Source organism: Prionailurus viverrinus, chromosome B4, assembly GCF_022837055.1.
Source record: "Prionailurus viverrinus isolate Anna chromosome B4, UM_Priviv_1.0, whole genome shotgun sequence".
In the NCBI taxonomy this organism is placed as follows: Eukaryota; Metazoa; Chordata; class Mammalia; order Carnivora; family Felidae; genus Prionailurus; species Prionailurus viverrinus.
The window spans coordinates 11310660-11325776 of NC_062567.1; the positions used below are offsets into that span (position 1 = coordinate 11310660).

The 15117-nt window shown below is 42.3% G+C and overlaps 1 protein-coding gene across 1 annotated transcript in view; it reads right to left on the minus strand.

Moving 5' to 3' along the window:
• Positions 1-15117, minus strand: part of ITGA8 (integrin subunit alpha 8) — a 206746-nt gene that overhangs the window by 13690 nt on the left and 177939 nt on the right. The window contains exons 27-29 of the mRNA XM_047868227.1: positions 12886-13014; positions 8028-8141; positions 806-907 (exon numbers count right to left, since the gene is read on the minus strand). Coding sequence (XP_047724183.1) covers positions 806-907; positions 8028-8141; positions 12886-13014 — 345 coding nt within the window. The remainder of the gene's footprint in view (positions 1-805; positions 908-8027; positions 8142-12885; positions 13015-15117) is intronic.

Genomic DNA, 15117 nt, shown 5'->3' on the forward strand with positions numbered 1-15117 from the left:
TATATTTAAGACCTAGGCTGATAAGACACATTATGATAGTATCAACTTATATACCATCCACAACAGTGCTTCTCAAATTGTTCTGGGTACACGATGCCCTGAGGATTTTGAGAAAATGAAGATTCTAACTCAGCAGGTCTGAGTTGGGTGTCAGTAATGTTTAATCGCCTCAATTTGAAAATAACATTTCATTCAAATGAAGCTCATAGTGTACTTTTCTTTTCAGGTGAAAATTATAGTTCTTTGCCTGGAAAGGAAAGATGACTGTCTAAGGTCATCCAGCTGTCCCTAAGGAAGAGACTCCTTCCTCCCCACCTCACTCACCATGCTGTCCTTAAAGTTAAACAATCAGAAAATAAGTAAATAAATAAACAGAATTAAACAATCGGGGCAATTTCATTATAATGATCATTGCTATCTGGACTCCTTTCAAACAAAATGGCTTGATTAAAAAGTGATATTAGTCTGGGGCACCTGGGTGGCTCAGGTGATAAAGGATCCAACTCTTGATCTCGGCTCAGGTCATGAGCTCATGGTTCGTGAAGTTCAAGCCCCGCCTCAGGCTCTTCCCTGACGGCGTTGAGCATGCTTGAGATTCTGTCTCCCTCTCTCTCTGCCCCCCCCTGCTTTCTCTCTCTCTCTCAAAATAAATAAATAAACTTAAAGAAAAGTGGTATTAGTCCTGCACTCTCAAGTTTCTCAAGTTAATGTAATAAGCACTTAAATGTAGCACAAGTTGAATAGTGATTTAAAAAATGATTAGTTCAGTGAAATTATTGTGCGTCTATATTTTTCAGATACTTACTCCTATGCTCCCCTCTGGGAGTTTTGCTGGCTGATCTTGATAAGGCATCTTCTTAACTTTGAAGGACACCAGGGATGCAAGAGAATAGGGATCATTTTTTCTCTGAAATTAAAAATATATATTTAAATATATTCCAGGTAAATCTTTTAGAAGTTACAATGGCAGCCAACTGTTTTCAGTGTCTCCCATTTCCAAAGCAAAATTCCACCTTCTTTCTTTCTTCTTTTTCTCTCTTGAAATAAATTTTTTCCCCATCCTATGATCCATCCATCCATCCATCCATCCAGACATCTTTGTAGATATCCATGCAACTGTCCATCTTAACCGCCCCCCCAACAATCCATCCTCTTCTTAGTTCTAAAAAGAATTTGGCTTATTAACAAAAGACTTGGTACAATGATGTTAGAATAAAAGCAGAACATCAGAGTCCCTAAAAGGAGTCAGTACGAGGATTACTACAGTTGCTGCGAGTGAAGAACAAAAGGGAGGTATAGTGAGTTACAAAACTCTTATTATATGATAGAGGGAACCGTTTTAGGAGAGAGACTGGTACTAAATTATAAAGGAATTTATCACATTTCATCCTATCAGAAGACCCGGGAAGGCTCTCTCAGTCTTAGTACTGTTAGGATTTGGGATGAACGCGGGACTGTCCTGAACACTGAAGGATGTATAGCAGCAGCTGTGGTCTTTACCCGCTAGATGCCAGTAGCACCTCAACCCCAGGTGTGATAACCAAAAATATCTGTAATTATTGCCAATGTCCCTGGGAAGCAAAATCCCTTTGGTTAAGAACCACAGACTTAGAGCCATAGCGTTTTTGAGAAAACTTTTCAGCATAAGTTTTTGTCTGTTTGTTTAATTGGTTCTCAGATTAACTGTTGATTAAAGCCAAAGGAAAATATTTAAGAGCAAGTCAAGGAGAGCCGTTTTGAGAATGTAAGCCTCTGTGGTTCTCCTCCATTTAACTTGAGACAGTGATTACAGCTATCCAGTCTTGGGCTGTAATTGGCTCACAAGGCTCTTGAGAGGAGAGTGTTAAAATTTCAGCAGTTTTGAGTATCAGTCGTTAAACAGAACCATTATTAAAGTTTAAATATACATAACCTTCAGAAAATTCGATTTTTAAAAAGGTAATACACACTCAAAGCTCACTATTTCTTAATTATTTTATTATATTTTACTGGTGTCTGTGCTCTGGATATTATTTAGGTCTATTGTACCTGGGAGTGGAAATACCACGTGATGGTGTACAGGAGCCTCACCTCCCAATTCCGTATTTGGTGACATTGTGTTGGCAGCTTGAAATCGGCCATGGTGGGGATATTTACACCATGGGAATCAGCAAATGCTACATATTGGAGCTTTTCTCCCACTCCCCCAGAACAGTTTATTAAACATTCACGAGCACTTCCCCACCTATAATCCAATGTTGGGTTGCTTGCGGCCAGTTCATCAGGTTGGATTGTAATAATTTTGTTTACATTTTTTTTTACAAAGTTCTTTTCTTTTCCCCCCTGTGGCTGAATTTTTTCCCTCCCTTCAATAAACCCCATTTCCTCTAGATGATAAGCATAGGCTAGACCATGCAAAACTTTTAAATACTTGAAGTCACTCAATCTTTGACTTTTTCTTTGTTTCTACCCTAACATTCCAGGATAAGTAACTTTATTCATTTGGAAAAAATTCTTTTTTTGGTGGCTCCTGTCTTCTAGCTTTTCCGTTTTACCCGAAAGCTGGATTTTTTGTTTGTTTATGTGAGAGGTTATCTTTTAAAACGTGGAAAACCTTGGGGCACCTGGGTGGCTCAGTTGGTTGAGTGTTTGACTTCGGCTCAGGTCATGATTTCACAGCCTGTGAGTTTGAACCCTGCTTCCTGCTCTGTGCTGACAGTTCAGAGCCTGGAGGCTTCTTCAGATTCTGTGACTCCCTCTCTCTCTGTCCCTCCCCTGCTTGTGCTCTGTCTCTGTCTGTCTTAAAAATAAATAAAAGTTAAAAAAATTTTTTTTAATGTGGAAAACCTGGCTAATAAAATTTTGTGTGCACTTGGTGAATTTTTAATTTTTTATCTTTCTTTTTGTGAGAGAGATTGTGAGCAGGGAAGAGGGGCACAGGGAGAGACAGAGAGAGAACCTTAAGCAGGCTCCACACTCAGCGTGGAGCCCAGTGTGGGGCTGGATTCCACAACTCTGGGATCATGCCCTGAGCTGAAATCAAGAGTTGGACGCTCAACTGACTGAGCCACCCAGGCGCCCCTGATCTACTCTTTATTCTCCAAAACAAGGTTTCTGCCACTCCTTTCAGTAGGAAAATGTATTTTTGCCCATTTTTCTAAGATGCTCTGGAGCACTAAGGAATGAGAAACGTCAGCTATTAGGCTACGATCAGCTAGGCACACCAAAGATTCACTCCTCTTGTGGATGCAGGTCAAAGGCATGGTGCAGGTTAAGTATTTAATTCGTGAACAATAGTTGGGAGCAGATTCATTCCATGTTTAAAGGTGAATGCTTTCAGCCATGGTCTTTACATAACTACATTATTCTTGTTATTAAAATTTTTTTTAATGTTTATTTATTTCTGAGACAGAGAGACAGAGAGCGAGCGGGGAAGGGACAGACAGAGACAGAGACACAGAATCCGAAGCAGGCTCCAGGCTCTGAGCTGTCAGCACAGAGCCTGACGCGGGGCTGGAGCTCCCAAACGGTGAGATCATGACCTGAGCCGAAGTCGGTGGCTCAACCAACTGAGCCACCCAGGCGCCCCCATTATTCTTATTATTAAAATAAATCATGGGGCGTCTGGGTGGCTCTTGCTTAAGCGTCTGACTCTTGATTTCGGCTCAGGTCACTATCTCACAGTCATGGGATGGAGCCCCACATCGGGCTCTGCACAATCTCTCTCTCTCTCTCTCTCTCTCTCTCTCTCTCTCTCTTCCCCCTGCCTCTCCTTCCCCCTCTCCCCTGCTATCGCTCTCAAACAAAACAAAACAAAAAAGCTCTTCTTCCATATAGCAATCTATTCATGTAGCTGCAATAGGATTGAAAAAGCAGCTGGAGTTAATATCCCTCGACAATATCTCAGACCTTCAACCTGCCCCAGCTAGCAGTTAATCCTCAGAAAATGCCCAATTCCTGTTATGGCTGTGTCATTTATACCCTGGTTTTCAGCTCACTAGCTGCCTCTGTTATTCACTTGTGCACAATGATTTGCTTATGGTCTTGGTACTAATAAAAGTCCTCTAGTTGGTAAGAAATGGAGAGTGAGGCTTTTGAACTGGTTAAATACAGAGTGTGGCTAGTAACATCATGAGTTCTTTCCTTCCCACCTTCCCACTGCTTAATTCCTTCTCAAGAATTGTTTTTGACCACACAGCCCATGTGTAAGTTCTCAACATTTACCAGAAACAAAGCCTTGTGAGACGACAAAGATTTTACTGGTAAAATCTTACACTGTGAAGGATTGTTTTAAGCCACAGTCACAGGACAGGGTGTCATTTAGGATTAACCTAAATAAAATCTTTTTCTGACCAGTTTGCACGTTCACCAAGTGGACAGAAGCAAACACAATGCAGCAAATCATGTCATGCAAGAATTGTAAACTTTCTAGTTTGGATTAGGAAGGCAGAAAATGTTTACCTCCTTCTGGATTGCATGACCTCCAGTATATAGTATATTCTTTGGGAGGGTGGGGAGGGAGGGAGAAAGGGAGGGAGAGAGAGATTGCAATAAAACACTCCTCTTTGGCAGTCACATTCCAAGAGAGGAGTAAGCAGAAACTGGGGTGGGGGGGGGGTACTGAAATTTGGGCTATGGCTGAGGGTAAATGCTGGTGACTTGGGCCACTCTCTCTGGTATCTGGTATCAAAGTGGTACTTTGTTCCGATAGGACTTAAGAACGTCCCTGCAGATTGTTCTGGTTTGACTCTGCTTGTGCTAAATATTTATAGTTTGCAAACTTCCTCAATTGGTATTGACTTCTTCCAGACTTACTGGGTCATCCTTAACAGGAAAATGAAGATGGAATTTTCTTTTTTTTTTTTTTTAATGTTTATTTTTGAAAGAGAGAGAGAGAGAGAGAGAGAGAGAGAGTGTGTGTGTGTGTGTGTGTGTGTGTGTGTGTGAGCAAGCAGGGGAGGGTCAGAGAGAGAGAGGGAGACACAGAATCCTAAGCAGGTTCCAGGTTCTGAGCTGTCAGCACAGAGCCTGATGCGGGGCTCAAACCCACGAACTGTGAGATTGTGACCTGAGCCGAAGTTGGACACTTAACCTACTGACCTACCTGGGAGCCCAGCCCCAAGATGCAACTTTCCCTCTGAAGTCCTCCTGCTGGAATAGATTAACATCACAGAACTGACACATGACATCGAAAACAATCATGTTTCCCTTGACTGTGGTGTTGTAATGATTTTAGTCCTGCTCCACCGAAATTATTCTCCCTTATTTCAGTAGGATGTGATGATACCCAAAGTAATAGAAGGGATGGATGGTCATCATTGAGAGCATATGGGCTTGGGAATTCAGCAAGACTCCTCCTCTCAACTCCTCAACGCTGAGATCAGAAGTAACAGCCCCAAAGTACAGGGACCATGAGCAAATTGATGGAAAATACATGCTACTAGAAAGCAGTGCCTGGTGCAGAGTTGGTACTCCATGATATTTGTTGAGTGAATGGATAAATAATGGTTTAGCTTAAAAAAAAATCAAATAAATTGGGTACTGCACTTCTCCTTGGTTTAGGCATTCAAAACTGGGGTGATTTTGCCCCCAGGGGCTATTGCCAATGTCTGGAGACATTGTTGGTGGTCACAAGTGGGGTGTGGGTTGCTACTGGCATCTAGTGGGCAGGGGCCAGGGATGCTTCTAAGCATCCTATAATGCACAGGCCAGGGCCCCACAACAATGAATTATCCAAGATATTAATGCTGAGATTAAGAAATCCTGCCTTAGGGGGCCGCCTCGGTGGCTCAGTCGGTTGAGCGTCCAACTTCAGCTCAGGTCATGATCTCACCGTTTGGGAGTTCGAGCCCCGTGTCGGGCTCTGGGCTGACAGCTCGGAGCCTGGATCCTACTTCGGATTCTGTCTCCCTCTCTCTCTATCCCTCCCCAACTAGTGGTCTGTCTCTCTCTCTCTCAAAAATAAATAAACATTTAAAAAAAAAAAGAAATCCTGCCTTAAGTTAAAAAACAAAAACTTCACGACCTTTTAAAAAATACCTTTAACTTTCTATTTATCTTCTTTTTATTTAAATTAAATAAGATTTATGAGACAATGGAGGTATTTTCAATCACACAAAACGTGAAAATACCGAGGTATGAAATTCTATATTTTAATAGCTACACTCGACAGGATTCTACCATTTGATTTTCTATGCACAATGAACCAAATGAATTTTTTAGTAGTTAAAATATGAGCAAGAACGTATAGACTTGGTGGGGGTTTTATTTTAGCTCATTTCCCCCTTTCTAAATCCTTTCCAAACAACAAGGTCACAAACAAAGTAGTCTCATTTAAATAAACAGCTCTTTCCAAACGGAGAAATTAATCTGCTTAGTATAAGAGATTTAAAGCCTTGACAATGCACACAACCAGCAGAATTATCTGCAGCAGTGTGGGATGCCACAGTACAGAGAGGCCAAAGTAGCGAAGAAGAATCTATGAATCACACATATGTGTCTCTTCACCGAGATGCCTCCTGGCTGGAACCCAGACTGTAGGAACACTAAACAACTGCAACTTTCTAGGGCAATCTCCCTTCTCCCTTCTTTTAAAAAAATTTTTTTTTTCAACGTTTATTTATTTTTGGGACAGAGAGAGACAGAGCATGAACGGGGGAGGGGCAGAAAGAGAGGGAGACACAGAATCGGAAACAGGCTCCAGGCTCTGAGCCATCAGCCCAGAGCCCGACGCGGGGCTCAAACTCACGGACCGCGAGATCGTGACCTGGCTGAAGTCGGACGCTTAACCGACTGTGCCACCCAGGCGCCCCTCCCTTCTCCCTTCTTAATTGGGTTCTATTTTGACCCTCCTGGGCCTGTGGCTTGCACTGTGCTCTTACACTCACCATCATCCCACTGGCTAATATTTACTGAAGAACTACTGTGTGTTGGGCACTGGGTATAAAGAGGTGAGCTAAAGAGATTTATTTGAATCTGAGTTACTGTCTAAAGGTCTTAGGGACACAGGGTATTTAAATGGTCTTCACCTCAAAGCTGGTGAAGGAATATTACTGAGCCATAAAAAGGAAGTCCTGTCTTTTGTGACAATGTGGCTGGACTTGGAGGACATTATGCTAAGTGAAATAAGGTAGACAAAGAAAGGCAAATACTGTGTGAAATCACTTCCATGTGAAACCTAAAAAAGCAGAAATCAGAAATAGAGTAGATCAGATTGGTGGTCGCCAGGGGCTGGGTGGGGTAATTGGGGACAAGTTGGTCAAACGGTACAAACTACCAGCGATAAGATGAATAAGTTCTGAAGATCTGATGTATAATTAACAATACGGTCTTGTGTTCTTGAGAGCTGTTAAGAGAGTAGATCTTAAAAGTTAACCACCTGCCCTCCACAAACATGCCAAGGTAATTACATGAGGGGTTGGAGGTATTAACTAACTTCAGTGTCGTAGTCATTCCCAAACGTATACGTGTATCAAATCATCACCTTGTACACCTGAAATTTACATACATTGTATGTCAACAATATCTCAATAAAGCTGGAAAAAATAATGTCTTCAGCTGATGGGAAAGACGACCGCCTGATACCGGCTCAACTCCTTCATAGACACTTCTCTTAAAAATGTTTTAAAATTGAGGGGCGCCTGGGTGGCGCAGTCGGTTAAGCGTCCGACTTCAGCCAGGTCACGATCTCGCGGTCTGTGAGTTCGAGCCCCGTGTCAGGCTCTGGGCTGATGGCTCGGAGCCTGTTTCCGATTCTGTGTCTCCCTCTCTCTCTGCCCCTCCCCCGTTCATGCTCTGTCTCTCTCTGTCCCAAAAATAAATAAACGTTGAAAAAAAAAATTATAAAAATGTTTTAAAATTGAAACACTTAAAAATATTCATAAAAATTTTAAGTTAAAAATTAAATCAAAATTTTCAAATGAAAAAAATTCAATCTGTTTTAAATTTTAAAATGACAACATTTAAAAATCCTTTCTAGAAAAGCTTCCTGCTGAGCTTTTGAGAAGAGGTTCCCTGCAGGGTGTGTGCATATGAGTCAGTGTTGTTACCTGGAGGAAGGTCTTGGCCCATAACCGTGATCTGACTTTTAGGACGGCGCTTTCTCCTCCTTCTAGTCGCCCCACCACGCAGGAGATTTGTAAGCACTCGATATTTGTACAATTCTGCAAAAAAGACAACAGCGATGTCTTTAAATTGTGGTAGAAAATCAGCATTGAAGTCAGTTTATCTACATTGCATTTTCTCAGAAGTCACCGCCTAATCCATAAATTATTCATTTAAATAACAAACAACTACAGTGAAACAGCTTGGTAGTAATGATGCATCAATTTTACTGGTAATCAAATTTAAGCTTTTTTTTTTCCCCCTAAGAACTTAAAACAGTCTTCCTGCAGCAGTGATTGGACTGTTTTGTTTCATTTTCTCAGAACTTGGGAAGACATTTCTTATAGACATTTACAACACCTGACCCTAAACTGAGCAAGCCCTGAAATGGCTTCAGACAAAGCTCCCTGTGTCTGAATTATCTCAAAGACCCAGTGTTAGCAACGCATGGACAAGCATATCTCTATGACATTCTTCTCCCTAAATTACTTCCTGCTTATAAAGCAGAATCTTGCAGGTTCCATCCATTAAGCTATTTTTAAACTAGTTTCTAGGTTTGCCAATTTATAATGGGTAACTTTTCCTATATGAGATGCATCTTTCTGGGAAGTATTCATTAAACTGATGACATTCTACCTGTCAAATCATATTTTCTGATTGGATCCAGTATGGAAATAAATGGACAACTCCCCTCCATTTTCTGTGTACCCATGTGTAGGATGATACTTTTTGAATTGTACTCCCTCGCTGATTTTAATTTAATGCATAGGCTATACTCTATTTATTTCTCATGTCTCAGGCACTGGGCACTGGCCTATAGATGCTCAATAAACATCAGTTTATTGGACATTATGTGCAGGATTTAACGGAGGCATTTCACTTTAAGTAATGGATAAGCCACAGAGGTACATGTTGCCATGAAAATCTTTTTCAAGAATCTCAGAATTCTCTAAAAGCAAAGCAGTCAGTAATGTGTATCTGGTAAATTCTGGGAAGGCCAAATTTCTTTTTTTTTCTTTTTTTTTTTTTTAAGGCCAAATTTCTACATGCTATTTCCAAATTGAGGTGGCTGGGATTTTTGTTCTACTTGGGCTGGGTGCTGAGGTGTGTGGGGTTTTGTGCCTCCAGCAGGAGCAGGAGTCCTGCAGTCCCTGCAGTCCCTGTCACCTGTGAGGACCTGCATGTTTACCTGCACTCCATTACTGACAAGCTGTGTATCTCCAATCCCACCCTCTGGAGGCAGAGGAGGGGAGTGGGAAGGAGGTGATTCTTATAAATCCCTGGAGCTGTTGATCCTGGTGAGCTAGCTCTGTTGGAGGATTCTGGAGACGGTGGTGCTCAGAATGAACCTTGAAGGGTGAGAAAGAGTGAGCTAGGCAGATGAGGACAAGACCAGTGCGCGTTCAGAAAAGAGGAGAGAAGGGTATTTGGGGCAGGGTGGACAGGTGGAAATGAGATAGGAATGAGAGAAAGTCTAGGTGGTAAAGAATTTTCCTATTTGAGCCAAGGAATTGTATTCAGAAGATCCCATTTAAGCAAGAGTTATGATTGGGTGTGTGTTTTAGGGGCAGGTGGTATGTGAGGCAAGAATGGCGGGAGGAGAGCAGGAAGCAAGGAGGGTGATAAGGGCTTGTTGCAAGAGTCCAAGTGGGAGGCAAGGAGGCTCTGAACCAATGCTATGGGGATGGAGAGAGGAAGACAAAGTTAAGGGCAGCTCGGGAAGCAGAACGGGATAGTTGGTGACAAATTGGAGATCTTGATGAAGAAGAGGGAGGATGGTGGGGGGAGCCCTTTTGGCTTGGGGAACTGAGTGGATGGGCACCGGCATTACTGAGATTGGGAATTCTAGAGAAGCACATTCTGGGGATCATGGAGACAGGGTTTTGGACATGTTGGGACTGGCGTGGCTATTAGACATCCAGATGAACATATACGCTGCACCCCTCGGGTCCAGAGTGCAGCAGGGATGGCTAAGATGGCAGGAGGCACGTGGGTATGGCTGGAGTTAAGATCTTGCAAAACATTTCTCTTAAAGAGTGAAGTTGGTGGGGGAGGGGTGGGGCCCAAGGATGGAATGCAGAGGTACAGGGGCGGATAAGAAGCCCAAGAACAATTCTAAGACGACGCAGGCCAACAGGCTAGAAGAGAACCAGGGGAGAAGGTTTTTGGGGGAGGCCAAGGGATGCAACTGTTGCAGGAAGCGGTTAATAGTGTCCTATGCAGAAGAAGGTTTGAAAGATAAGGTTTCTGTAAGCTGAGTAGGGAAAGGACAAGAAGAAAGCCTGGAGATGAAGAGATGGGGTGGTCACTACAAGAGCAGCAGGGGCCCAGGATGAGAAAGGCAAGGACATTCTTAGGCGGAGGAGAAATTATATTTCAGTGCTAACGGATACAAATTTTTCCTATGCAAAGTGGAAATTATGATCCCAACACAGGATGTTGGCATTTTGCACTTTCAAATTCCTAATCAGAAATGGGATTCAGTAAGTTGTTTTTAACTAAACAAAAACCATAGGAGGTCTTATTTAACTTTTGATTTTAGAATAAACTTTGTATAATCACTTTCTATCCAGGACTGTTTTGACTTGAGGACATGGGGAGGCAGAGGATTTGCAATTTTCAAACCAATAAGAGAGAAAGAGAATAAAGCATGAGTTCATAAGGTCAGACATGGAAATCAAAAACTGCCTTGCTGTCATCTGCAAGTAATAAGTTTCTATGATATTCAGAAATTAAAAATCATCTTGCCTTAAAAATCCTTAATGAGAAAGAACAGGAGGGGGGGAGAAAACCTAACCCTACAACAGAAGTGCATATAATTTTCAAGAGAATTTTAGTTACTGATCCCTACTGCCTCTGTGAACTCATGAGACATACACTATAATGGAAGTTGATTTTTCTAAATTGTTGGTTCCCATATAGGTCTGGGCACTGGTTCTCCAGAGGGCGTTTGCATTGGTACTGCAAATTAGAGAACTCTGTAGATGCCAATCATTGTTTTTCTTTTTTAAAAATTAAATTATAAAATTTTTTATTGAGGTATAATTGATTAATTTTATTGAGGTATAATACACATAATGTATTAGTTTCAGGCGTACAACAAAATGATTTGGTATTTGTATATATTGTGAAATGATTGCCACAATAAGTCTAGTTAATATCCATCCTCACAGATAGTTACAGTTTTTTTAATGATAACTTGGAAGATCTCCTCTCTTAGCAAGTGTCCAGTATGCAGTGCAATATTATTAGCTGTAGCCACCATTCTGTATGTCACATCCCCAGGACTTAAATCATTGTTTTCTGTTCTTTTGTCCCTCCTGGAAGGTTCCCTAAAATAATAATATGCAAAATTGTATTATTTTATCCTAAGCTGAAGAGCATATCAATTTCCCTACTCTCGGGTTTTGAAAAACATGACCATGCCATAAAAATTTATAGGGACTCGGGGGCACCTGGGTGGCTCAGTCGGTTGAGCATCTGACCTCAGCCCAGGTCATGACCTCAGGGTTCCTGAGTTTGAGCCCCACGTCGGGCTGTCTGCTGTCAGCCTGTCAGAGGGGAGCACGCTTCAGATCCTCTGTTCCCCTCTCTCCCTGCACCTCCCCCACTTGTGTTTTCTCTCTCTGTTGCTCAAAAAAAAAAAAAAAATATATATATATACACACACACACACTGTATATATACGTGTGTGTGTGTGTGTGTGTGTGTGTGTGTGTATATATATAAATATATATATATGACTTAAAAATTTTGAAGACTTGAAAAAAAATCTGCCAATGACTTTTGGCCAGGTTACTTCAGGTACTTCTATTATAATAAACATTCTTCCCTTGATTTCAGTTTAACTGAATAAGTCAGACTTGCTTGTTGTATTTTTCTGTCCATCTCTGCATTTGAAACTTTTTATGAATGTTAGAACATGTTCAAGACAAACATTAAAAAATTTTTTAGCCTTTTTAAAAAATGTTTTTACTTATTTTGAGAGAGAAAGAGAGTGAGAGAGAGAGAGAGCACAAGGGCAGGGGAGGGGCAAAGAGAGAGGGGAGAGAGAGAACCCCAAGTAGGCTCCGTGCTGTCAGCACAGAGCCTGACACAGGGCTCGAACTTAAAACTGCGAGATCATGACCTGAGCCAAAATCAAGAGTCAGACGCTGAACTGACTGAGCCACCCAGGTGTCCCACATTTTAGCCTCTTTTAAGCGTAGAGGTTGGTGGTATTAACATTGACCTTGGAAGGAGTGAGAGAACTGAACAGAAACTACTGACTCTTGAGCACTCTTTCAGTTTTGCAAAGGGCTGACTAAGCTCAGGACGGACCTCTGACATCCCCCAGTGCTAAGACTCTGTAGGATTTTGGCCCAGGAAATCAGAAGGCCCCCTTCTCATCTCTTCTGGACGAGCAGAGGAGCGTGAGATGTAGGGGCACGTCTGACCTCCCAGGACCCGCTGCCCACAGCTTCTTTCGCACTCTTGTGCTCAGTGTCTGGGGGCAGGCTCACAGAGAGAGCTTTGTGTTCTGCAAATGCATTCCCCGCCACGGTTTACGTTCTCATCATTATTTCTCTAACATGGTCTGCATGGCAGCTGGAGAAGAGTGAAAACACTATAATGCAAATACTCCTTTGTCCCCATGGAAACGTCGCTTTCATGGCTCACTTTGTGTAGGGCCAAGACATGGTGGGCCTACCTGAGCACTGACTGACAAGGAGAAACTATAGTTGAAGTTAAAACCATCTGTGTTTGGGAGTTCTGTCCTATCCACCCTTTCCTCTCCCATGTGCGTGCACTGAGACAACTCACGAGGATTTTTGCGGGGCTCTGTCTATGGGGCTCTGGCACACGCACGTCTCTCTTCCTGACAAGATGAGGGATGGTCGAGTTCCGTAGAAAGGCGCTCAGCTCGGGGGTGTCCTCTGGGGGGGTGGCGGGCTGCAAAGAGAAAGCAAGAGATGGCATGTCAGTCGCATAAATGCTTGCCTCCTTTCCATCAGCCTTGAACTTGAGGCATTTTTCCCCCTCAACTGGCCATGAGTCACATGAGAAGTCAGACCTGTCCTGATTTACCAGCAGCATGTTCAACAGCAAAATGAACTGCTCTGACAAGGACCAAGGCTTCCCATTCTCCAACGATAGGAACTCCTGAAGGATGGGGAATGCATTCCTGGAAAATTTATCTCGTAAGGGTCCGATTTTAGCAGAAGTGATTTCCCCATAAGGGAGTGACTTTTCAAGCAGGAGTCATTTACTTGTTACTTTAATCTCGTTGCATATTGGGGCTGGTGAAACTCAGGAACCTTCTGTGTGGTGAGACGGATCCTGAGGTGGCAGGAATGTGAGGCGATGGCCATAGGGAAACAGCGTGATGCGGTCAGGGACCCAACTTTGGCATGTCTGAGCCCCACACTCCTAGAGTTGTAAAACATTCTCCCTCAGGAGTGAATTGTGTTCTAATAAAAACGACTTTTCCAAAGCATGCCAGATGAACACTGTGCTGTGAGGGAGCTTGTTTTTAGCCCTGAGTTTGTTTTGTGAGTGTTCTAGAACTTATGATTTTTATCTGAGGCTCCATTCTGGGTACATCTGATAGCTGAATAAATTTTTTTTTTTAAAGAATAAATATTTTTAAAGTTCCAATAAATCTCACACAATATCCTATTAAAACTCTTCATTTTAAACCAACTGAATATAGAACCTTAATTTTCTGTCTCCCTAGGTTCCCCAAACACATGTTTTCCTTTCTAGTCCCAGGAAAAATAATAGTATGCTTATTTCTATGGGATGAAAAAAGATACTCTTCTATTGCAGATGTAGGATGCACCACAAAAGATGAAATGAGAGTGCTCAGTGTGTCGTAAGAACCTAGAAAAATCTAGTGGATAAACAGGTAGAGTCCAGACTCCTTAGTATGCCATGCATAGCCTACTTCTCCAGCCTCACTTCTTAACCAAGAGCCCTTCACGTCCTGCTTTGCACAGGATGCACAGAACCTCCGTCCACTCCTGATGTGCACCAGGCTGATTCCCGAGCCCCTGTTTGATATCCCACATGATGGCTCCACTCCCCCATCAGTACCCATCAAGCTGTATGGTAACTGCTGATGAGTTGCCCAATGAGAAGATGTAAAATAATAAGGATAGGGTTACATATAACACCGAAGGAAATACCAGGAAACAGGGCGAGGAAGAAGATCCAGGGAGGAAATTGGATGTAAGAGACAATCCAAGAAAGTATGGATCTAGGGAAGCCCAAGGAAAAGGAAGCTGCAAAAATAAAGAGTGACTGAGGATGTCCAATCCTGCAGCCAAGTAAAGAATTAGGACTAAAAGGAGTCATTAAGTTTGTCACATAAGAAATTATGGACACATCATCTAGCAGTTCCCCTCTGGGTATTCATCCGAAGAAAGGGAAAACACGAGCTTGAAAAGATCTATGCACCTCCATGGTCACTGAAGCACTACTTATAGTAGCCAAGATACGGAAGCAACCTAAGTGCCCATTGGCAGATGAATGAATAAAGATGTGGGGTACACACACACACACACACACACACACACACAAATATTAGCCAAACATTAAAAAAAAGAAGAAAATCTTGCCATTTGCGAAAACATGGATGACCTCACGGGCATTATGTTAAGTGAACTAAGACAAAGAAAGATAAATATCATGTGGAATCTAAAAAAAAAAAAAAAAAAGACCACCCCAAATCCCCCCAAACCCAAACTAAACCTCTAACTCATAGATACAGAAAACAGGTTGGTGATTGCACAGTTGGGGGACTGGGGAGGGGGGTGAAATGGGTGAAAGTGGTCAAAAAGTACAAACTCGCAGTTATAAAATAAACAAGTCCTAGGGGTGGAATGTAGAGCATAGTGACTACAATTAATATCGCGCTGTGTATTATTCCTGTAGCGGTCGCAGTAGCAGTAAAATAATAGCCCATAGAGAAGAAAACTCTTCAGCTTCCTGTGTGGTTGCATCAGATGCAGCTTGTGCACAGATAAATAACACGTTTGTGGTGGCCCCTGGTGC